Source organism: Vigna angularis, chromosome 7, assembly GCF_016808095.1.
Source record: "Vigna angularis cultivar LongXiaoDou No.4 chromosome 7, ASM1680809v1, whole genome shotgun sequence".
NCBI classification, from domain to species: domain Eukaryota; kingdom Viridiplantae; phylum Streptophyta; class Magnoliopsida; order Fabales; family Fabaceae; genus Vigna; species Vigna angularis.
Window position 1 is genome coordinate 9,043,618 of NC_068976.1, and position 23,965 is coordinate 9,067,582.

General features: G+C 31.6%; 1 protein-coding gene across 1 annotated transcript; it reads left to right on the forward strand.

Moving 5' to 3' along the window:
- Positions 1–13,837: 13,837 nt before the first annotated feature.
- LOC108336461 (receptor-like serine/threonine-protein kinase ALE2) lies at positions 13,838–21,227 on the forward strand. The gene is made up of 8 exons (XM_017572924.2): positions 13,838–14,313; positions 16,928–17,017; positions 17,094–17,192; positions 17,860–18,228; positions 18,304–18,570; positions 19,382–19,771; positions 19,874–20,114; positions 20,416–21,227. Exons 1-8 carry the CDS (start codon positions 14,244–14,246, stop codon positions 21,074–21,076), a joined length of 2,187 nt encoding a protein of 728 aa, XP_017428413.1. The 5' UTR covers positions 13,838–14,243; the 3' UTR covers positions 21,077–21,227.
- Positions 21,228–23,965: the final 2,738 nt, after the last annotated feature.

Sequence of the window (23,965 nt, forward strand, 5' to 3'; positions counted from 1 at the left end):
AGAGGTGTTTTCTAATCCATCTTGTATTCATTCCATATTGTATTTTGAACTACATTTTAGTGAAAATTTAATCACTACTTTTAGAGTGATTAACAAATGGACGTATAATCTTTTTATTCAAACTAGTATAAAATTGGTTGTGTGAATCTTTTCATCCTTACTCTATTTTACTAATTCAATTCGAAGAAATTTTTGAAAGAAAATTGAATTTTTAATTAGAACCAATTCACCACTCCCGTCTTGGTTTTATCCGAACACACTCTTAAACATTCCGTTGCATAATACCGATTCCAACAAATCCAAGAATAGTAGATAATCAAGACAAAAAAAAAAGTAAATCCAAGCATAGCATGAAAATTTAAAGAAATTTGGTTAAGCAAAGAAGAGGGAAAATGCAACAAAAAATGGATCTTGCGGTTTTCACTATTTTTTCTACTACACTTAATTGATAAATGGTTATGATTAAATACAATTTAGGGAAAATAGATCTTAAGATATTTTATTTGATATTTTTAAATAATTACCTTATTTAACTATATCAATAAATATCAAAAGATAATATTTGCCAAATCTTTTTTAATTTAGCAAATATCTTTTCAAATATTTCTAGATCTCCACAACAGTCAAATATATCTTGATGATATTGGATTATTTAAAAGATAATTGGAGGAGATTACATTATTATAAAGAAGATTACAACAACAGAAAAGCCTTAAACAAAGCTCAATCCAAATTCTATATAAAAAGACTTAGGGAAACACATTAGGATGCTTAGGAACCCTTTGGGGGTTCAAATTTCGTTTTCTCTCTCTTCTCTCATTTTCTCCACCCTTTCTTCTTCTGTTTTCATGTTCTTTCTACATTCCATGGATTGCTAAGTCTCTAGGGTTGATTCTGCTGTAATTTCTTAATTGGATTCTAAGGTTAGATGAATAAATTTATTTGTTCTTTTTTATTCTTGTTGTGATTTATTTTTATCTATGTCTTTTTCTTCTTAATCAAGTAAAAGTAATAATTTTTACATTATAGCAAGTTAGCATGGTGTTAAATCTACATAACACATGAATCATATTAGTCTAATGGTTTTTATTTTTAATTGAGAATTTACTTTAATTAAAATTAGAAACTTTCATGTGAGTGAATGAGTTTTTGCCAATAATTGAGAATGTACTTTGATTAATGGTAAAAATTTTAACAAGAATTAATCAAGAATGTACTTTGGTTAATTGATTTTTTACTTGATATAAGAGGTAAAAGAATACACATGATTAGGCATGGTTAAATTTACTATGATTAATCTACAAAGTTCTTGGTTTTAATTAAAAATGTACTTTAGTTAATAGTGAGAACGCCAATAAACTAATTAAGAATTTACATTGATTAATTTGAAATTTTAAGACAATAATTAATTGAACAAAAATCTTTAGATAACCAATGATGAATCCTATTTTGAAAAGGCAATGGAATCAACCTTATCATTGTTTTATCTTTCTAAATCTTTTTATAAATTTATTTCTTTCTATCTTTTGTTATTTTGTTCTTTAATCTTTTATTGATCTTTATCTTCTTTATTGTTTTTTTTACTAAACCTTTTGTATAGTTTTTATAAGAACTAATTTGTTTGAAGTCAATCTGTGTTCGTTGGGAGAAACCCTAGGGTTGAATTTATTGTTTCTATTTTGTTGGCTACTATCTTAGCAATACTAAAGTTGTTATAGTTTAGTAGTATTAATTTGATCGCGTCAATGACAATGTTATCAAATTTGAAACTGTTGTCGGGGAAATGGAAAAACATATGTATCAATATCACAAAATACATAAGAAATAAGTGATGAATCATTATTTTGTACTATATTCACTAAGCTTTCCACACCAAATTATATTAGTGAATTGTGTTTAATTCTCCATTATTGTCTCTTTTTAACTATTTGGGCTTAATTTGACTATTAATTCTTATTTTAATTAATTTGAATTTTTTGGGCCTAATTATTCAAATTATTATTTACAGGACAATTTTGGAATTTTGGAATCATATTTTGGGACAAAAAGAGTGTGTCCACGTCATTTTACATTATCCACATTAATATTATATTTGAATTTTGTTTTTAATGGCTTTGGGCACATTTTTGTAGAAGCCCATATGAAGGGTAAAATTGTAATTTGGGGTTTATAAACCCCAAAATCATATTTCACTTCTCCTTCTCTTCTTCATTTTGTGTTTTTTTAGTCCCCCCCCCCCCCCCCCCCCCCCCCCTTTTTTTTTGGGGGGGGGGGGGGGGGGGTTAGGTTTTGCTTTTTTGTCTCCTTTATTGTATTGAATCTCGTTTTTAAGTGCAATTTCCTTTTTGTTTTCCATTCTTGTTTTTATGTTTTCAATCATGCGATTTCGTTCCCTATTGCATTTACGTTTCCAATTTCGTTTTTGCATTGCATTTCAATTTCGTTTACATGTCTAGTCATTTGCACTTTAATTTCATTTTGCTTTTTTCAAATCATCTTGATGATAGCTTGAATCTGTGTGGGTTGGTGATTAGCAATATTGCTTTGCATCGTTGAGATTTCTAGATTGTAATGGATGGTGCTATTCTTGCCTTGCATGATGTCAATTCGGTTTTGTGCTCACAGTTGGGTATACACCTAGTTGCCTAATTTGTGTTTAATCATCCCTTAGTTGGTTAAAGTCACAATTGTTTAATATGTGATAGTGCAGAATTGATTGAGTGTGTGCAATGTGTTTGCTTAATTCATGTTTTTGAAGACCGTATTAACCTTCGCTTAGTTGGTTAATTCGTGTTGGAATGGGGCTGAGAGTAGTGTTTAATTGTTGTTAATCTGTGATTGGAAGCATTGCAATTGACCTATATGCCAACCTATTTTAATCTCTGTTTGAATTTTTCCTTTAATTTGGTTTATTTAAGTTCACAAAACTGTTCATAAACCACCCCCGCCACGTGTTTGATCTAATGACTGAACCAAATGTTAGTCCTTGAGAGACGACCTAGGAGTCACTTTCTAGTTTATAATGCATTTTATTGCATACTAATTTGATTTGGATACAACCTCGATCAATAAGTTTGTTACATCTAATTTAAATAAATAGGTTTGCTCTCCATGGTGAAGAACTTAGGATTTACAAATTGAAGAGATACAGAAGAAATTAAAACAAAAAAGAAGAAGACCTTTTCCTAAGGCACCTAAAAACTATTGCAAGCTCTAATCACGCATTATTACAATCACTTCTGAATTTGAATCTTTAAGAGGCACAAACAATAATAAATCAAAGAGTAATGCAAAATAAGACAGAGATGAAGATGATTTCATTTAGCAAATTGATGAGTCAATAAAGATTCATCACAAAGAAGTATGTCTTTGATAATAACCAGAGTTCTATGACAAAAACCAAGGGAATCCTCTCCTAATGTAAACCAATTTCATATAATGACCATCCAAGGTGTCTTCATATGTATTTAATGCTCTTATATATAGGAACAAGTGTTTAAGCCACCTAAGAAACCTGAAAAGGAAGCCCAAAGACATCAGGCCTAAAAATAACTTGAAAATTATAAAACAGACTCGGACTCTTCACCCAACGAATAAGCTTGCCTACCGACTCATCCCTTAGTGAGTTCTCTCACTTAGTGCTTTTTCATAGCTTTTAGCAAAGCTTAGCTTGTACGATGTCTCAAAGTATAAGTCTTCAAGGGAAACATTGTAAAATATTCTTCATATCTCCCATCGTCTTTTTCTTGGGTGCAATGATTTATATAAAGTTTTTCTACTTTTATCATTGGCACAGATATGAAGAACAAGGTATACAAGAATCAAAGCACGTTATAATACATGCATTAAATATTTTGAACGTTGATAAACATTAGGACGTATTGCATGTTCAAAATATTTTATCATTTCTCATTTCATTAATAAATGTATCCTTTGGTAAAGCATAAAACATATATGATCATTAACTGATGTAAAACATTAGATGCTTTATGAAAAGTTGTTTGAGATATGCAGCGCTTAGCGGTCTTTTATTAGACGATACATTTCTTAAGACGCTTGCTTGAATTAAAAGTGTTTTGAATAAAACACATTTTAGGCTTCATAATTATCATTGAGGTAGATTTTTTTTTATCATAAAACGCTTGCTTGTAAGACGTTGTTCATTTAGACATTTAGATGTTGTTTGTTACTCATATCGTCTTTAGATGATCCATTAGGTAAGACACTTCCTTTTATTAGATGTTGTTTATAAAGCTTTGTTCATCAATATAGTCTAGAAAATATTATTATAAGCTTGGTTTCGTCTATAAAACGTGTTCCAAAATATTTTTCTCTTAGACGTTATTTCTTTAAAACAAAATTTAATATAGAGCGATATTTCGTTTAATTCTTTTTTATTAAATTTTAAGACCTAAGTTTTTAGATGATATATTCTCTAGACAATTTTATCTTAACAATCTCCCCATCTTTTATGTTTAACAAATACACATGCTAAACGAAATAATTTTGAAAAGATTTTCAAATTAGAGCATGTGTACATCGTTTATATGTATCAAAGTGTTCTGGTTTATATTTTTCTTTCATTTAACATTTGCTTGATTATATTCTTGGCATTTTGGACTAGCTTGGTGTTAAGGAAGACAACAAAGCAGATTTTGGAATACAGATTTTGGTGTTATGATATTCTGATGGTTGGTAGCATTCTAGGTGTTGGTGGCCTTGTAGAATGTTTAGACCGTGGTTGTCAAGATGAAGACCAACAAATTTCCTACACAAGTGTAGTTGTGATGAGATGAAACAATCGAGTTTAGCCCAAATTTCAGAGAAAAAAGAGTTGTTACCTTCACCAAATATACAAAATTGAGAGAGAGAGAGTTTAGTTTTGTTGTGGAGCTTTTGTGTCTTGGAAGAAGCTTTGGTGTTCTTCCATTTCTTGGTCATTTTCTTTCAAGGTTTTCAAAGTTAAAATTGGACTTAAACAGTGAGAATATCTTGGAACCGAAGTTTCACGCCTCACCTTAGGATTTTCATATTGCGTTATCTCTTTTCACGTGTTTAGGAGTGATTTAGACTACAAGAGATTAAACTATAATCCTTGTCACATTAGAAGTCTGAATTAGGAATCTAGGGTTTTTCTAAGTTGTTTCTTGTTTGTGTGAGTCAATGTTTTGAAATTAAGGGTAATCTTATCTTGAAAGTGGTAAAAACAAGTACCAGAGACGTTCTAGGTAAGACTTGGTATTGAAGCAGTCTTTAACTCAACTCTCTTACCTAGGAATTAGCTTTTGGTGAAAACTTGCAACTTCTTCAAGTTAGGAAAACTCTTGAAATTAAAAGATGTTAAGGATCTGTCTCCACATAGGGTAAGTGACTTTAAGGAATCTATCACTCTTAGAGAACTTTCAAAACAACTTAGAGTACTTAACTATGGCACCAAAAGGAAATGCAAATGATGAGAAGTGATAAGATTGATAAAGAATTATAAATTTATTACTAGTAGATGACATTAAGGTTTTAAAAGAAGAAAAATTCCAAAAGAGAGAAAGGTCAAGGGCAAGTAGGAGTGGGGAGTCTAATTTTGAACAAGAGAGTTTGAAAGTATGAGAATACTATAATCAGGCTTCTTCATCTAGAAGGAAAAGAAGAGAACCCCCTCCTAAAGAAGTGAAAGGTTACTTGCCCTACTTCCATGGCAAGGATAATGAAGAGGCTTATGTTGATTATACATATAATGTAATCAGTTAAAACTTATAGTTTGTCACATTTAAGCATATACTGATATTTGATGAATCTAGTTGATTACATAAACACTGTAATTGATTAATTCATACAGATATGCATTGTGCAAAGAGTTTTACCATTCAAAATCATGAATATGCATACCACATATATAATCTCATGTATAACCACAATAAGTATGCAAAACAAATAGTTCGAGCACAAACAAACATATAAACACAACTTTTCTCAATATGTGCAAGAAACTGTTAAAACATTTTTGTTGTTGTCATCATAAAAAACACACAAGAGTTTAGGTTTAGCCTTCACATAGCTCCCCCTATCAACATCTTCTTCCAAGAAAACTCAAGTCCTATTTAACTCTTATGAAAAGAAAAGTTTTAAAGAGGAAGAGCCAACTAAGCCTTTAGAAAAGGTACCTGAGAAGGGTAAGATTGAATCCTCCACACACACTCGCACTAGTGATATCAAATGCTTTAAGTGTCTAGGAAGAGGACACATAGCATATCAGTGCCACACCAAGAGAACCATCATCATAAGGGGCATTGATCTTTATAGTAGTGAGGAAGACTCCAATACTAGTGAGAGACAGAGTGAAAATGCACAAGAGTAAAGTGGAGAGGCTACTTATCCTTGTGAAGGCAACCTTGTCATGGTGAGAAGAGTACTTAGCAATCAACCTAGTGTTTCACATATTTTCCAAAGAGAGAACATCTTTCATACAAGATGTCAAATTCAAAATAAAACGTGTTCTCTCATTGTGGGCAATGGATCCTGTTGAAATTTCAGCAGCACTAAATTGGATGAGAAGTTAAAATTGACTGTCATACGCCATTGCAAACCTTATAAACTTCATTGGCTAAATGAAGATAGGGATATAACAGTAAAGAATTAAGTCAAGGTACAAATATCCATAGGGAACTTCAAAGATGAAGTTTTATGTGACATAGTTCCCATCGAAGCTTACCATATTTTGTTAGGGAGACCATGGCAGTTTGATCGTAAAACTACTCATAATGGTCTTTCTAATGAAATAATTGTCCTCCAGAATGATAACAAATTTTGCTTCATCCTTTATGACATTCATAAATGGTAGAGGATCAAGCACAAATGAAACTCATCAAGGAATTTGAAGAAAAAGAAAGAAAAAAGTAAAAAAGAAATCAAAGAATGGTCCTTAGGGATGAGTCCGAGGTGTGGAAGAGTGGTGTTCCCTCCCATGAGGTCATTCAACATGAAACTCTTTTAACTAAGAAATCTTTTGAAAACCTTATTCATGTTGAACAACCTTTGTACGTCTTTTTGTGTCAAGGAACACTCACATGCACAACTAGTGAGTCTATAACTAAAGAATTGTCTCCTTCCATATAAAATCTTTTGAAGGAATTTGATGATGTATTTCCTGAAGAGGGACCTACTGGGCTTCCTCCTTTTAGAGGAACAAAAAATCAAATTGACTTTGTGCCTGGGGCTAGTCTTCTTAATAGACCTGCCTAATGGACAAATCCTCAAGAAACTAAGGAGATAGAGTCTCAAGTTCAAGACTTGTTAGATAAGGGGTGGATTCAAAAGAGTTTAAGTCCTTGTGTTGTTATTGCCCAAGAAAGATGGGAAATGGCACATGTGTTGTGATTGTAGGGCCATCAACAACATAAAAGTAAAGTATAGGCATACAATCCTAGACTACATGATACATTGGATGAGTTGTAGGGTTCGAACATATTTTATAAAGTTGATCTTAAGAGTGATTATCACCAAATTCGAATCAAAGAAGGCGATGAGTGGAAAATTACTTTTAAGCCCAAATTTAGTTTATAAAGTGGTTGTTGACGCCTTTTGGCCTTACTAATGCACCAAGTACATTCATGCGGCTAATGAATCATGTCCTTAGGGATTACATAGGAAATTTTGTAGTTGTTTATTTTGATGACATTTTAGTGTATAGTAAGAGTTTGCATGAGTATATGCATCATCTTAGGTCAATCCTCTCCATTCTTAGAGTCAATCATTTGTGGGTGTTTCACCCTGCACCTCCAAGGTTTCACATTTTACACCTCAAATTTACATAAATGTCCTCGTAATTAATGAGATTGGTGTGGATTAAATTCTTTTTATTGAATTTAGTTGAGGATGTCAGTGAATGATCGTATAATATATACTTCCCTCTTCCCTACACCTCCTTTCATTTCTTCAGTATCTCCCTCCACTGCTTTCAGTGGTCTTTGAGAGAGATTTGAGAGAGGTTATTTGTTAAGAAGTGTTATTGTTGTGTTATTGGTAAACATTAAAGTTGAATGACTTTTTTTAAGCTTTTCGCGTCAAACAAGTTTATAAATTTATTATAAAACTCTCAGTTTTTAATCAGATATAAAAATTCGATAAATAATGAATTGAATATTGAAATAGATCGGATATCAAAATTCGATTTATCTGCATCAGATCTCAATATCCGATATTATTTATAAATGATTTTTGAAAAAATTATCAGATTTTCATATCTCATAATGGTTTTTGAAATTATTTTTGAATTTTTAATTATATTATTTATAAATATTTATTCGATTATTTTAAAATATTTAATTAGATAATTTCTAAATGTTTAATTTAATTTTATTAATTTTATTAAATTATTTTTAAATATTTAATTTATTGTATTAGTTTTTTATTATAATTTAATTATAAATGTTAAATTTGTTGTATTAGTTTTTAATTTTCCTTAAAATTTTGTATAAAATAATTTGTATGAATTTTTTTAATTTATTTAAAGAATTTTTTTTTTGAAAATTCATATGAAAAATTTACTAAAAAATTAAAATTTATATGAAAAACATGTATCGGATTCTCATATCCGATACATGATTTTTGAAATTTATTTTATTTTTATTTTTATTATTTATAAATATTTATTAGATTATTTTAAAATATTTAATTAGATATATTTTAATTTTTTAATTTAATTTTATTAAATTTAATAAATTATTTATAAATATTTAATTTATTGTATTAGTTTTTTATTATAATCTAATGATAAATGTTAAATTTTGTTGTATTAGTTTTTGATTTTTTTTTTAATTTTTGTATAAATTTTTTTAATTTATTTAAAATTCATATGAAAAATTTATTAAAAAATTAAAATCCATACGAAAAACATGCTTTGGATATCCGATACATAGTTTTTGAATTTTTTTAATTTTTAATTATATTATTTATAAATATTTATTACATTATTTTAAAATATTTAATTAGATAATTTCTAAATGTTGAATTTAGTTTTACTAAGCTTATTAGCTTATTTGTAAATGTTTAATTAGTTTTTTATTATAATTTAATTATAAATGCTAAATTTATTATATTAGTTTTTTATTTTCTTTAAATTTTTTTATAAAATAATTTGTGTGAATTTTTTTAATTTATTAAAAAAATAAATTTATTTAAAACTCATGAAGAATTTATTAAAAATTTAAAATTCATATGAAAAACATGTATTAGATTTTCATATGGTTTTTTAAGTTTTTTTTTAATTTAATTATATTATTCATAAATTTTTAGGTTAAACTCTTTAGTTGCTTCTATTTATGTAGGTTTTTTCCAGTTTAATCACTGTTTTTTTAAATCCTGAATTGAGTCCTAAATAATGTTAATTTAAATCAATTGAGCCTTTGCCGTTAATTTGACTTAACGAGGTTATGCTTTTGTTGGGTTGGAGGTTGATGTGTCAATTTTTTTAAATGTGGCATGCTAAGAGGAATGTGCTTGTGCCACCGTCAACACCATGGGCAACCCTAGGCCACCGTCAGCCACCCTGCCGCCTTGCTACAACCTCGCCATCACCCAACACCAGCGTTGTCGCTGCAAGACCACCTTGAGCCGCCGTCGCGCAATCAATTTACAGCATTCCATCAACCATCTTCATCTTCTCTAGCAGAACCCTCGAACGCGAATCGCAACGCCATCCCGAGTTCGATTTCTCCGCCAGTTCGCGAACATCTTCATCAACCTCCCTCACCGTCATTCAAACACCACCCAACACTACAAGCCGTTGCGACTGCTGCCACCCAGAGCTTCCTTGCGCCGCAACAGCGCCGTTTAAACCACCACCGCAAGGGCAGGACGTCAACCTTGGAAGCATCTTCATTCTCGCGTTCATCATCAAACCCAGAGAGACAGAAATCGCAAAGATGTAGAAACTTCTCCAATGCAGAAGCATCGAATCGTGAATCACATCAACCACAATTCTCCTTCCTCCTGCATGAGCCATTACTGTCTTCCTCAACCTGCAAAGGAAAACCCAATCACAGAAAAACCCTAATGAAGATTGGGCGAAATCGGACTAGCAGCCACAATCATCTTCATCGCACTGCGCCTCATAACCATCAAGCAAAAATCCAAATCGTAAGATCTCCTTTGTCCATCAATGTCCACCTTCGTGCACCGTAAGGAAGAAGAACAACATCACCTAGTCTCGCGCAAGGTTCACAAAACTCTCACAGGCACATTCCTTTCGAAATTTTAATTACCAAATTCCACATATTCAACTATCAACCTCAGCAAAAACTTAACCCCGTTAAACCAAATTAACGACAGGGGCTCAATTGATTCAAATTAGCACTATTTAGGACTCAATTGGGAATTTTAAAAAAACGGGGATCAAACTGAAAAAAAATACATAAATAGGGACAACTAAAGGGGTTTAACCAAATTTTTATTAGATTATACTAAATATTTACAAGTAAAATTATTTAATTTAAAAAATAATTAATTAATTCAAAACCGTTTCTATTTCGTCATTCTTTTAATTAAAGAAAATTGAGGAGAAAGAAAATAAAGCAAAGAAGAGAGGAGAGAAACTCATATTTGAAAAAGAAAGAGAAATATGAGAGAAATGAGCTTTGGAGAAGGATAAAGTTGTTAAAAGAATCTCGTAAAAAAAAATTTGTTTTATTAAAATTAATAATATTCTAATTGGTTTTAATTAGGGTGTAATAGGTATTTTCGTTTTCGAAAAATTTAGAGCCGCAAGAGGAAATACTTGGAGGTGTAGGGTGAAACGCCCATCATTTGTTTGCTAACATAGATAAGTGCATTTTTTGTGTACGTAGCATCATTTTCCTTGGTTTTGTGGTTAATAAGCAAGGGGTTCATTCTGACTCCAAGAAAATAAAAGCCTTCCAAGAATGGCCAGCCCTAAAGAATATGGGAAAAGTTATGAGCTCCCATGGTATGACAATCTTTTACAGAATATTTGTTCCTAACTTCTCTAGTCTAGCTTCACCACTAAATGAGTTAGTGAAGAAAGATGTCACATTCCATTGAGGCAAAGGGGGGGGGGGGGGGGGGGGGGGGTGGGGGGAACACCAAAAGGTCTTTGATATCCTCAAAGACAAACTCACTAAGGCATTAATTCTAGTTTTACCAAACTTTTCCAAAACTTTTGAGCTAGAATGTGATGTCTCGGGAATTGACATAGGTGCGATTTTATTGCAAGAAGGACGTCCAATTGCTTATTTTAGTGAAAAACTTTATGGTGCCTCTTATAATTATCCCACTTATAACAAGGAGTTGTATGATCTAATGAGGGCCCTTCAAACTTGGGAACATTACCTTGTTTTCAAGGAGTTTGTCATTCATAATGACCATGAGTCACTTAAATATTTGAAGGGCCAACATAAGTTGCAAAAGAGACAGACCAAATGGTTAGAGTATTTGGAGCAATTCGCCTGTATGATTAAATACAAGAAAAGTAAATCCAATATTGTGGCTAAGATGCTTTATCAAGACGAAACAATCTTTTATCCACTTTGGTAGCCCAAATTCTTTGATTTAATAACATAGCTTAGTTATATTCTCAAGATTCTCCACCATTTATGAAGATAATATACATAAGTCTCAAGGAGGGTTCTATGTGAATAATGGGTATCTTTTCAAAGAGGGTAAAATTTGTTTTCCATCCGTTATTGGGTTACTACTGGACCATCCATTAATGTCAGTCAAACGTACAAGATATATATGTCTCAACATGAGAGAATATATTAGAAGTCTTATACCAACTAGAGATAAGACTAATTCAAAGTATATAAATGAGTACAAATCTCACATTGACGTGGGAGAATATATTAGAAGTCTCACACACTAGTACAAAAACACCGTATAATGTTGTTGTTTTTCGGCCTTTCACGTCGAATTCGAAGTCGGCGTCATATCGGGAGACGTTAAATTGACGTCGAACATAGAACAATTCGACGTTTACAATAAAGCAAATTAACGTTGAATTTTGTCAATATTCGATGTTAATCAATTTTTTTTGTTTTTTTAATTAATTTTGATCCTTTTTTACAACTTTACGAGACCTAAAAAGTAGAAAAACAACAAAGTTCAGTTTTTGGTATTTTATAAACCATGAACTATGAACGTGTAGTGTAGTATCAACAACAAACAACAATAATAAACAACAAACAAGTTCAAACAAACAACAACAACAAACTAGTTCAACCAAATAACAACAACAAACAAGTTCAACAACAAATAAGTTCTTCAAAACGAAAACTAACTTTCAAAAGATGGGTTCGTCGAAATAAAGTGTTACCACCGGTAAGAGAGAAAGCAGAATGCGCATATGAAGGACAAGAACACGAAAATAATCGGTCAAAACAAACAAAAATCATACATAAAGTAGTTAATTAACATGCATTAAATGAAAGAAAAATTACATGTGATGATAGTCAAACTTCGTCCCAGAAAAGTTTGAGCAAAGAAAAGGGTATCGTGTGCTAATATAAAATGAATGAATTTTTAATCTCTCGCTCAAATTTTTATTGAATTACCTTTTAACGTCTAACGCTGGGACATTCGACGTTTTATATCCTTTTGACGTCTAATTCTAGGGAATTCGACATTATACGTAAATACATTTTCACCTTGGCGACAAACATTTTCGCAAAAAATACCCAATATAATAAATTGACGTTGAATTACAATTCTAAACGACGTCTAATAATTGGATTTATTTACAAAAATGTCACAGATCATTTTTAACATTGGTTATTTAATGGTTAGACGTTGAACGCGTGACATTATATGTTGTTTTTGCACTAGCGACACCAACTAAAGATAAAATCAATTCAAAGTATATAAATGAATGCAAATATATAACCATATATTGTAAAGTTGAATTAAATTTAAAATCTAATTATTTTAAAAAAAATGAATTAAAAATATTTTTAACTAATTACTATAATCGTATTATTTCGTACTATCTAATAACATTTTAGAAGTGTAGGTAAAGCTCTCTTAAAAGAGCACCTGTGTAGTGTAATAAATAATTTTTGTAGTTCAGTATTGGTAATAAATAAATTTTGTAGTTCAGTATTGGTAATAAATAATTTGTATTATATTTTAATAATGGTAATAAACAATAATAATATTCAGTCTTTATTAAGTGTTATTTAAATTTAGTTATAAAGAAGTAATTTTTTTTAATAAAACATTTATAATTTTTTAAATTATTTTAAATAATAATAAATGCACACATATAAATTAATTATCTTATCTGTATCGTTATACAACTTTATTTTTTTATGTACATTTTTTACCTTTCAAAATGAAAAAAAAAATTAAAAGTAAGGAGAGCGGAAATAGTCATAAAAGCGGAGAAAAAAAATAAACATGAAAATGAAAAACGAAAAAAAAAATGGACAATTCAATGAAAAATATTAAATTATATTATTTTAGTAAGAAAAAAAACCTTAAACAATTATTACAAAACAATATAAAAGATGAAAGAATAAAGACAACAGCTATAGATTAATTAATGTTCTTCATAAATAATAATAAAAAACTCTAAAAAAATGCCAAAAGGAGGAAGAACTAGTGAACAAAAAGAATGAGCATATGGTTTGGCACATTGGAGCGTTTTGATTTGATAATCAGATGAAAAGGATGAATATGATTTGAGAAAAAAGAGGCCCACCTTCTTCCATGATGCCGCATCACATTGGATAATTTCTCTATAGGGAATTGCGTCAGCCTATGAAGAAAAGAAGTGGTAGAACTGTTTCAAATGACGCCATGAAACGGCTTTTCATTTGTCGTTTATGGCTCCAACACTCACTCACAAACTCGTGTTACACCATCAACTCTCTTCAATTGCGTAAACACATTCATTCACTCACATTTCAACAAAATTCTCTTCTCTTCCACCATTTTTCTTTCTCTCTAATTTCTCTCTACCTTTCTTCCTCAACAATATTCTTCTTCTTCTTCACCTTATTCGTACAAGCGGCGTGTTATCGGAGCCATTGGTCCTCTCTTTTGCTGCATTTCTGGGTTCTAGAAGCTTCGCATTCCTCAATCCACTGTCATCTTTTACGTTCTTCTCTCTCCTCTAGGTTTTCCGATTCGCGTGCTGATGCTTCCTTCGGCGTCTCACGCTACGCACTCCAATGCCGCTGCTGTGTACACTGTAACTGCTGTACGATAACGACTTTCTACGAGCTCAATTACTGACGATGATTTTGATGTCAACCTCCTTCGTGTTCATCCATGTTTTCCTTCATTTTTTGCTTCTCTCTTTCCAAGGTATCAAACACGATGATTCCTTCCTGTTGTTTACGCTGCTTAATCAATTCGCATGCTGATATTATTTTGCTCTCATGAATGACTATCAACGATTTCACGAGCCTTTGTCGTTTTCTGCCGCGTGAAATTTCTTGGAGAGAGGTTTGTTTTCAATTGTGCAGTGTCTTTGAATGGTTACACCAGGGAGAGTGTATAACGGTGGAAGGAAATCTACGAAGATTGAAGAATTAATTTGTTGAGGTTGAGCCGTAGCATGTCAAGCTAATATTTGCTCATTAGCTAACATGTGGCAGACAATGAAATTGGTGAATTGTAACTATAAGTTACCTAGTGCATTTTCACTGTAGGGCGATGGTCGTTCAATGGGTTGATGTTGACAGCACCTAACTGTAGTAGAAAGTTATTATGACTATTGATTATGTCGGGAGTTCATCTTATGCTTAATAATTAGTTGTTTTTTTTAAATTTTGTTCAATTTGTTTTTCTTCTTGATTATTCGGTCTTGAGCAGCTTTCTAGTGTTTCTTACATGTAGTTCTTGTTAGACTGGATGTGCGGCTGTATAATTTAATTATTCGGTAGTTCTAGATAATACTTGCTCCTCATATATGAAACCTAATTCTTTCATGAGGCTTTGCTGGGTACATTGAATCTTGCCTATGTTTGTAAATAGAGTAGTTTGGTCTGTGTGGATTGGCTTACAAGCGGACATCATTAGTATTTTAATGTTATGACTGCATTCCACTACTCTTCTATCTGGTCCTACTGCTCATTTTCCATCTCTCATCACATTGGCTTCTTCTTCATCCACTAATCTGAGAATTTGTCACAAAGCATTTCTAGCATGCTTCTCATAGACTAGACTAAAATGAAATCACTGTTTATGCCTACAAGTTGGATTCTATTTAGTTATATATTCAGTACCTGATTATGGACCTGCATTGTGACAGGGAATTGATTCTTGGGCAGTGCAAATCCTACAAGAGAATATAACCGACGTAGTAGCCATGAGATGTTAAGTTGGAAGAGGGGGCATGAGATAGGATTGAAGATGAATGTATTAGAGAGAATTTGGCCTATACATCTGTTGCTGAAAAATGGTAGCATCTCAGTTTAGGTGGTTGGATCATTGGGTGCATGTGCATAACACAAGTAAAGCCTAGTTAGGAGAGTAGATAGATGGAGAGTATCCTTAATTACCTATTACTAGAGGTAGAAGAAGACTGAGATAAATTATAGGTGAAATCATTAAGAAGAATTGCAAGGGAAATATTTTGTCTATATAGACAGGCATGATTCACAATGGAACATTATAGTTTGGTGAATGTAGCTGACTGCATTCAGTTGAAAACAGTTCGACGTTGCTGCATTAGATATTTAGACAAATAAATTCGTTTCCAAATTCAATGTTTTCATTTGCAACTCTGGCATTCTCTCTAGAGAAAATTGATCTGAATGTAATGTCATACATTCTGGGGCAGGGATTCCATTTGAATTCAAATTTGGCCTAAGACATATTGCTGTGGTCTTTGGTGGTTTTTGTTTTAATGGGGCATGTGTGTTCCCCTTGTATTTTTTTTCATTTAGGAATTTTAGAAGACTTGTACATATGGGATCTGTTGTGTGCATGTGCCTAGTAAGTCTGTGTTGATGTGTCAGAATCTGCTGTGCAGTTAAACATGAGATAGTGTCTGCTAACCTTTGTCAGTCAAAGAAGTATTAGTTGAAAAATGCATTCGCTAACATCTGCCCTGTAGTGTTTTATGCAGACCAACGATTTAGCACTGGAATACTTGAAAATCTAAATGTTAATTAATGTAGGAAATCTATTGTTTTATATCTTTGTATTCAATAACACTAATCCTCTGCAAATGTGGAGTCTATTATAAGGTAATCTTTTGACAATCGTTACATGATGTTTAAAATGCTTCATCTTTTGGAGTATTTAATGATTGAACTGTAAACGGACATTTCTCTCAGTGGCTGTTGAACATAATATATTTTAAATTATTAGATTTTCCTGTGAACAAACTTTCTCATTTTCTTATTGAAGTTTCTTAAAAATGTTTGGTAATTATGTCTGAGACTCTCATGTTTTATTCAATTTTCTTAGAGAAGGCCACCTTGATCTTCCAGTTATTTATCCAATTTCCTTTCAAAGGTGTGTTTTGTTATCATTTACCATCTTGCTGGGTTGTGTACCTGACAGTTGGAGATTTAATACTTTATTATATTTCCATTAATCCATTGAAAAGGATATTAGAGGATATGCATAATGTATATGCTCTTGATCATGAAAAATACTAAATCCAGATTAAATTAAATAAGATGGTAGTATAAAATCCTTCCAATATTGGATAGATTTTTTTCTAAATGAATCCTATGCTACTTTTATGTTCTTGAGCTCAGTTCATATCAAATCACTTTGGAATTCATGGAAAGGATTTTAAATGGAAACGAAAGTCTTTTGCCTACTAGGCAGAGGTGGCTACTTGAGAAGGAGTGTGACTAATTCATTTATTTTTAAATGATATTAAGAGATTCCTTCTGACGTTTTCTCTGCAAATTTAACTATGCTGCTGTCTATAACAGTGATAGGTTTTTTTTTTTTGCAGTGAACTCAGTTTCTATGAATGTCCCATTTGCTTCATCTGAACGAGCTAAGACATTGTTACTTAAACCTTCTAGGCAATCTCTGTCTCAAGGTAAGCTATCATATTTTCCAACGGGTCATTATACTTTATGTTTACTACGAGACTAAGAATTAGTTTTCTTATGTAGGTCCTATTGTGACTCCAAGACCAAAACTTCCTCATTATGACCATCATCACCACAGTGGTAAATCTTATCCTGTGGTTCCGTCCCCTTATAAAGACCCAGGTATTTCCTGAATGTTATACACTCTTCTGCTACTACTTTTACCATGGTCAGGGCTATTTCTAAAATCTCAATGGCTTTTCTGCTGATGCAATACTTTAATTATAGTCCTTTTTTCTTTCATACAATTCTCTACGTTTGTATTTTGTATTGTGTGTTGGTGAAGGGAATCAAAAATTGATTCTTTTAATGTATGATACTTTCATACATGGTAAGATAGTGTAAATAGGCATGATGTATAAATTGGATTATTTGGAAGAATCATTCGGATCTAGTTTGTTTGATGCTTGAGTACTTTTTTTATAAAATTAATAAATATACTATATTTGATGTTTTCTTCACTAGGTAAGGGTAAAAGTGCAATGGGGTAAAAGAAAATTTTGGATTGTATTAGTTTCACAATGTTATTTCAAGATGCCTTCAGGTTCTCATGGTCTGCTGTCTTAAGGTATGGTTGGCCTGAAAGGTTTAGTAAATATTTAATACATTGGAGTGGAACTAGATATTCTATAATGGGAAATTCGAAGTTTCAGTTGGCATGAGTGCGAGTTCAATCCTTTTCTTATTAAATTGCACACAATTCTGTGAAATGGCATTCCCCACATCTTTGTTATCTAACATGACTATACCATAAAGCCATACACTCACCATACAAAATAATTTCTTGCAGCTTGTAGCCAAATCTGTACTGATCCATTCACTGCAACTCCTTTTGGTTCACCTTGTGGCTGTATATTTCCCATGAAAGTCAGACTAGTACTGGGTGTAGCTCCTCTGGTTGTTTTTCCAGTCATTACTGAGTTAGAGATTGAAATTGCATCTGGAACATATTTGAAGCAGAGCCAAGTGAGGATAATAGGTGTCAGTGCTGACAATCAAAATCAGTGGAGAACCATTGTCGATATTGACTTGGTTCCACTTGGGGAAAAATTTGACAATACCACTGCACTTATGTTATATGAGAGGTTTTGGAACAAAAAAGTTCATCTAAATAGGAGCCTTTTTGGTGATTATTCCACATTGTACGTTGCTTATCCAGGTAGTAGTTTCCGTTTTTCTTATGACATTTTATGTTATCATTATCATATATGAGACTAATGCAGTTGGTATCCAGGTATTCCATCATCACTGCCACCTGGATATCAAATTGGGAGTAGTCCCCTGCCCAGTAATACCGTTGGTTTTCTCCCAATCACTGCTTCCTTCATGAATGAGCACGAGAAATTGACTCTTAAAACCATACTCATTATTTCTCTATGTTCTGCTGTACCCTTTTTAGTTTTGGTTGGAGCATTTTTCATTTTGTTGAAATGGTGGAAAATTAGGAGCTCATCAAGTGCTATGGGCCCTTCACTCACGTCATATCTAAATAAGAGATATGGTATAGCTTTTTATTTTACTGTATATGTTAATATTTTCATAAAATAATTTTCAAATGCTTATATAGAATCGGAAAAATTTGTTGTTAGATTGGTAAGCAATTTATTGTAAATTATGCTTAACTGAATTAATGCCTAAAATATCATTTGTTACGTTGAGTATAGTTCCATTTGCAATTTTATTTTATCAGTTCACTAAGTTTTGCTTAGTATGTGCCAAAGATTAGTCTAGTCATTTCTTTTTCTTTGAAAAGTACTTGGAAAATATCTTTTTGTTTTACACTGGCTTTTAAAGGTTTGCCTAGCTAATGAAGTAGTTAATTTTGTCTCAATTAAATTAGATATTTGTGATTTACATGAGGACCATTATATAATAATGGTAAAACAGATTCTTATCCCCATCAATATAACTACTATTTCAAAAGGATAGCACTTACTTTCCAAAGGTTAGTCAAGTAATGTTTCTTACTGGATTAAAATTTCTTTGGAGGCAATCCTTTGGTGGGCCTCTGCTTGTCCCTCAAGGATTCTAGGCCTGTCATTGGTACTTTGACTGTAGTAACATATCCTTATATCATATTTTCTACTAAAAGGACGCTAGTATTTCTATTGGATCAATAAGTTAGTGAGATGCCCTTTACTTTTGGTGGCTATTGAATATACCTACAATCAAATAGACTGGTGAAGTCAACATTTTTCATATTCAAGACAATGAATTCCACTTTATGTTTTCTTGGACACATGAGTCTTGATAATTTACTTCGTTATGTAAACTGTATCATAGTTGAAGTGATAAACGGATGGATTATGCAGGCTTGGAATCTATGTTGTCAGGCAGAATTATGAGCTCAAGATCTATGTCCCTTGTGTCCGCTATTGCTGCTTCTATTCTCTCCGTTAAAACATTTTCCTTTTCCGAGCTTGAGAAAGCAACAGATAAATTCAATTCTCAGAGAGTATTAGGAGAAGGAGGATTTGGACGTGTTTATTCTGGGACATTGGATGATGGAAATGAAGTTGCAGTTAAGCTGCTAACAAGGAATGGTCAGAATAGAGACCGTGAATTTATTGCAGAAGTTGAGATGCTAAGCCGTTTGCATCATCGTAATCTTGTGAAACTCTTCGGTATATGCATAGAAGGGAGAAGGCGTTGCTTGGTTTATGAGCTGGTTTACAATGGCAGTGTTGAGTCTCATTTGCATGGTAATTATTACTTATTTTCTTTAGTTCTGGGTGTGTGCCATTTTTTCAATTTATAATGCTTTCTATATCAATCAAATTTAATTCCTGTTAATGATCCTGAAGGTGATGACAAGAAAAACTGCCCTCTGGATTGGGAAGCACGGAAAAGAATTGCCATTGGATCTGCAAGAGGTTTGGCCTATCTACACGAGGATTCCAATCCTCGTGTAATTCACCGAGACTTTAAAGCTAGTAACGTGTTGTTAGAAGATGACTTTACCCCTAAGGTTTCTGATTTTGGATTAGCCAGAGAAGCGGGTGAAGGAAATGGTCATATTTCTACAAGGGTCATGGGTACTTTTGGGTATGTTCTAAGACTTTGTCCGCGGGATTTGGATTTAGCATTGTTTTGAGTTCCACTTCGCGGCTTGGGTTTGAACCTAACTGCCATAGCATGTGGCGGTGGTTCTGTGTGTATGTACGCGGATGCTGTATGGTTTTCAATTTCTTTAACATTAGATAACATCATCAATCAACGTCATAAAGTTATTCTCTGAGATTTTTATTCTTATATAATGTTCAACTCTAGATTGACGTTATATTTTTCATGCCATCGTAAATTCCTAGCCTTTAACTTGTGCAATTTCTACTATTCCATTTGGCAGGTATGTTGCCCCAGAATATGCAATGACAGGCCATTTACTCGTTAAAAGTGATGTTTATAGTTATGGTGTTGTGCTGCTTGAACTTATAACAGGCAGAAAACCAGTGGACATGTCTCAACCTCAAGGAGAGGAGAATCTTGTAACGTGGGCTCGACCTCTGTTGAGATACAGGGAAGGTTTAGAAAAGGTGGTGGATCCATTTTTGGCTGGAAAGTATGACTTCGATGAGATGGCAAAGATGGCGGCTATTGCTTCCTTGTGCGTCCACCCGGAGGTCACTCAAAGGCCTTTTATGGGTGAAGTTGTGCAGGCTCTTAAGTTGATCTACAACGACACCAATGAGAGTGAGAAGGAGTCTTTGTGCCATGAATCGGATTTTGGAGGTGACCTTGTCTTTTCTGATAGCAGTTGGTTGGATGGTGAAGGGGTAACCCCGACATTAACTTATGGACCTGAATCTTCCCTCATCACTATGGATTACAGTTCTGGTCTACTAGAAATGGAAAAGGGAACATCAAGCTTGAATGCAGATGAGACATCTTTGCCAATCAGGCACGGGAATAGATCAGGCCCCTTGAGAACAGCCCGGGGTAAGCCATCCTTTACTAAGCTTACTCGAAGTCGCAGCGATCATGTCGTATCCTTCCAAGCTTGTTTGTAATGATGAATTGATGGTTACTTGGTTTAAGTTTTCATGATATTTATCAATGGTTAATAGGTTAAGGTTTGACAATTATTGCGTTTGAGAAATTTACAGTTTCAAACAAGCGCCCAAAGGGGCTGATTTACATACAGTTACTGGTGTGGGTTAAGCCCTCAAATCCCTACATTTTTAGAGTTAGATCAGGCAAGGAGAAATTTTAATTATAATTCTGAATTGATTTAATTATCAAGTTTCTCAAACCGGAGATACGTCCAGAGAAAACTTCAATTTCAAACAGTTAAACTTATATATTCTTTTTCTCACTTATATATTCTTTTTCATTCTTCAGGCTTCCTGAAGTAGTGTGTAAATACTGAACTACACAAGTGCTTTAAATAAAAATAAAAAAGGATGTGATATAAGGAGGGTATCCAGTCTTTTTTAGGAAATAAAGCTTTTAATCTTTTTTGGTTCCAAAATGGGTAGATATCACTAACTCAAGTGAGACATGCATACATATTCATTCATTACTTTGTCAGAAGGTGGCAAATCAGGGAAGAATTAAATCTCGTGTTGTCTTTCCTTCACCCTCATTACTTTGAATTTTTGCTTGAGTAATCAATTAATCTTTAAAAAATATCTTTTAATTTATTACAAGGCATAATTGATCTCAAACGTAACTTTAACAACTTTTCTGGTCTTGTTAATATAGACTTGATTTTTTTTTTTAATTTGATGCTTTACCTTTCCGTATTTGTTTTGATTTTGTTTTTAGAAATCATTTAACTGTTTCGAGGTTGATTATTATGTGCATAATTTTGGTTTGATCTCATGGTTATTGTATAATTATTTTCCTGCTTTTATAGATTTTTCCTGTAGTGACTTGTGATTAATGAAACTTTAAGGTATGAACCTAGTTAAAATGATAATCTTTCATACGTATCTAATATTTCAAAGTAAATGTGATAAAAAAACGCGAAATTACTTTAAAGAATTTGATATCATAATTTTGTTTATTTCTTAAATTACTTTTCATTTTTTTAATAAAATTTCACCACCAAAATGATAAGAATTTTCATGTTTTACATCAATTTTACGATGTTTGCTAATTCAAGAAAGAATGATGATTAAATTCTTTCAATACCAAACGTCTAAAAATATCCTAGTACATGTTACTTCTTTTGTTCATAAATAAGTCTAGTAATAGCTATATTAAAAGAAGTGAAGTTCCAAAATGACTACAGTAGTATATAAATTCCAAAATAAAATTGATATTTTTCTCTTCTAATATGACTCAAAATACTTTTTGTTTTTATCTATTATTACGGAAGTTAATAATTTATTTCAGTTTTTTTATTACAGAAAATAAAATTAATCAATTATTAAAGAAGTTAATTGATTATTTCCATAAACTAATAACACATTATTATACATTTTGTTTTAATCAATAAAATTAATAATCGATTATCCTATTCTAAAATATCTCAAGAGTAATTTAATCAATTACTTAAAACCTGAATAGTTTAATATAATCATAAAATATTTTTCTCATTTTTAATCTTTCCAAGTAAAAATTTTTTGGTTAATTTTAATATTAGTTGTGTGCTAAAGTGAAACTATTTTGAATACTTTTTGTTTAAGACTTTCAAAAACATAAAAAGAAAATTATAACACTAATATATCTTTAGCATCAACATCAAACTTTATTATTAAAACAACTTCTCTTAATACTTGAAATTTACTCTTCAAGGATAACATTCACTTTAATATACATTTTTGTGTGTAAGTATTAAATTGAATTATACTTATTGGATTTAGGTAAAAGCAGGTTAAAGCACAAGAAACAGGTTAAACACACAATACCGTGTGCATGCATATTGTCTTATGAGACTCTTGCTCAATATACGAAGTAAAGAGAACAAGTGTAACAAACAATGTCTCGCATAATCTTATGTATAAAACTTGCTTATTATTGTTTAATGGTATTTAATCAAAATAAATAGAGTCTAAATGAGTTTGTTCTACCACTTTCAATTCCGTAAGGTCTATACAAAGATGAGAAAAAAATCTTCATTTTTATCTTATAACTTTAACTAATCCAAAGTATTCAAGATTAATGACAATCGAAAAAGGTTCTTGACATAAAAGAACTTGCTCTCTACAACTTAACAAAGACTTAAACTAATCCTTGATGATATTTTTGAAACTTATATTACTAATCCACTTAATCTTAGAATAAGTTACTTTTAATCCGAATCAACCTTCTCTTTTGTTTTAGATGATTTCATATTAAAAGGATCGTAGATATAATTTAATTCTCTCTTCATCTTCCTTAATATATATTATAACTAATAACTATTTTACATTACCAATTAATAGTAAGACAGATAAAATGTTTCCAATATATTTTTCAATATTTTTAGTTTCTGAAATTATGCTAAGTTAAAAAATAATTAATAATATGAGTAAAAATATTATTATTTTTGGGTCAGTTATTCAAATATAAATTAATAAATTAAATATAGCTAATTGTTTTTAAAAAGAATTAAACTGTGTTTCATAAATTTTATTTATATTTATATATATATATATATATATATATATATATATATATGACTTTTAATATTGTTATGTTAATTGGACTAATTTTGTTACGTATTTCTGTTATTTGTGTAAAAAAAAACTAATTTAAACCGTTTTTAAAATATATAAGATAAATATAAACATTTAAATAAGAACTAGGACTATTTAAATAAATTTACTAGACCTACGAACCAAAATAAACATTAAACCTATTTAAAATAACTTCGGATACATCAAACACACAGTGTAAGACAAAAGAAAATAAAAGAAATCTGAAAAATACTTCTAGGAAGTATGTCCAGCACATAGCATCTTACAAGAAAT

Coding starts and splice junctions, on each gene's coding strand:
- LOC108336461 (XM_017572924.2), top strand. CDS start 14,244: ATGATTTTGATGTCAACCTCCTTCGTGTTCATCCATGTTTTCCTTCAT. Junction 17,018..17,093: donor TAGGCAATCTCTGTCTCAAG/GTAAGCTATCAT, acceptor TTTCTTATGTAG/GTCCTATTGTGACTCCAAGA. Junction 19,772..19,873: donor TGTTGAGTCTCATTTGCATG/GTAATTATTACT, acceptor ATGATCCTGAAG/GTGATGACAAGAAAAACTGC.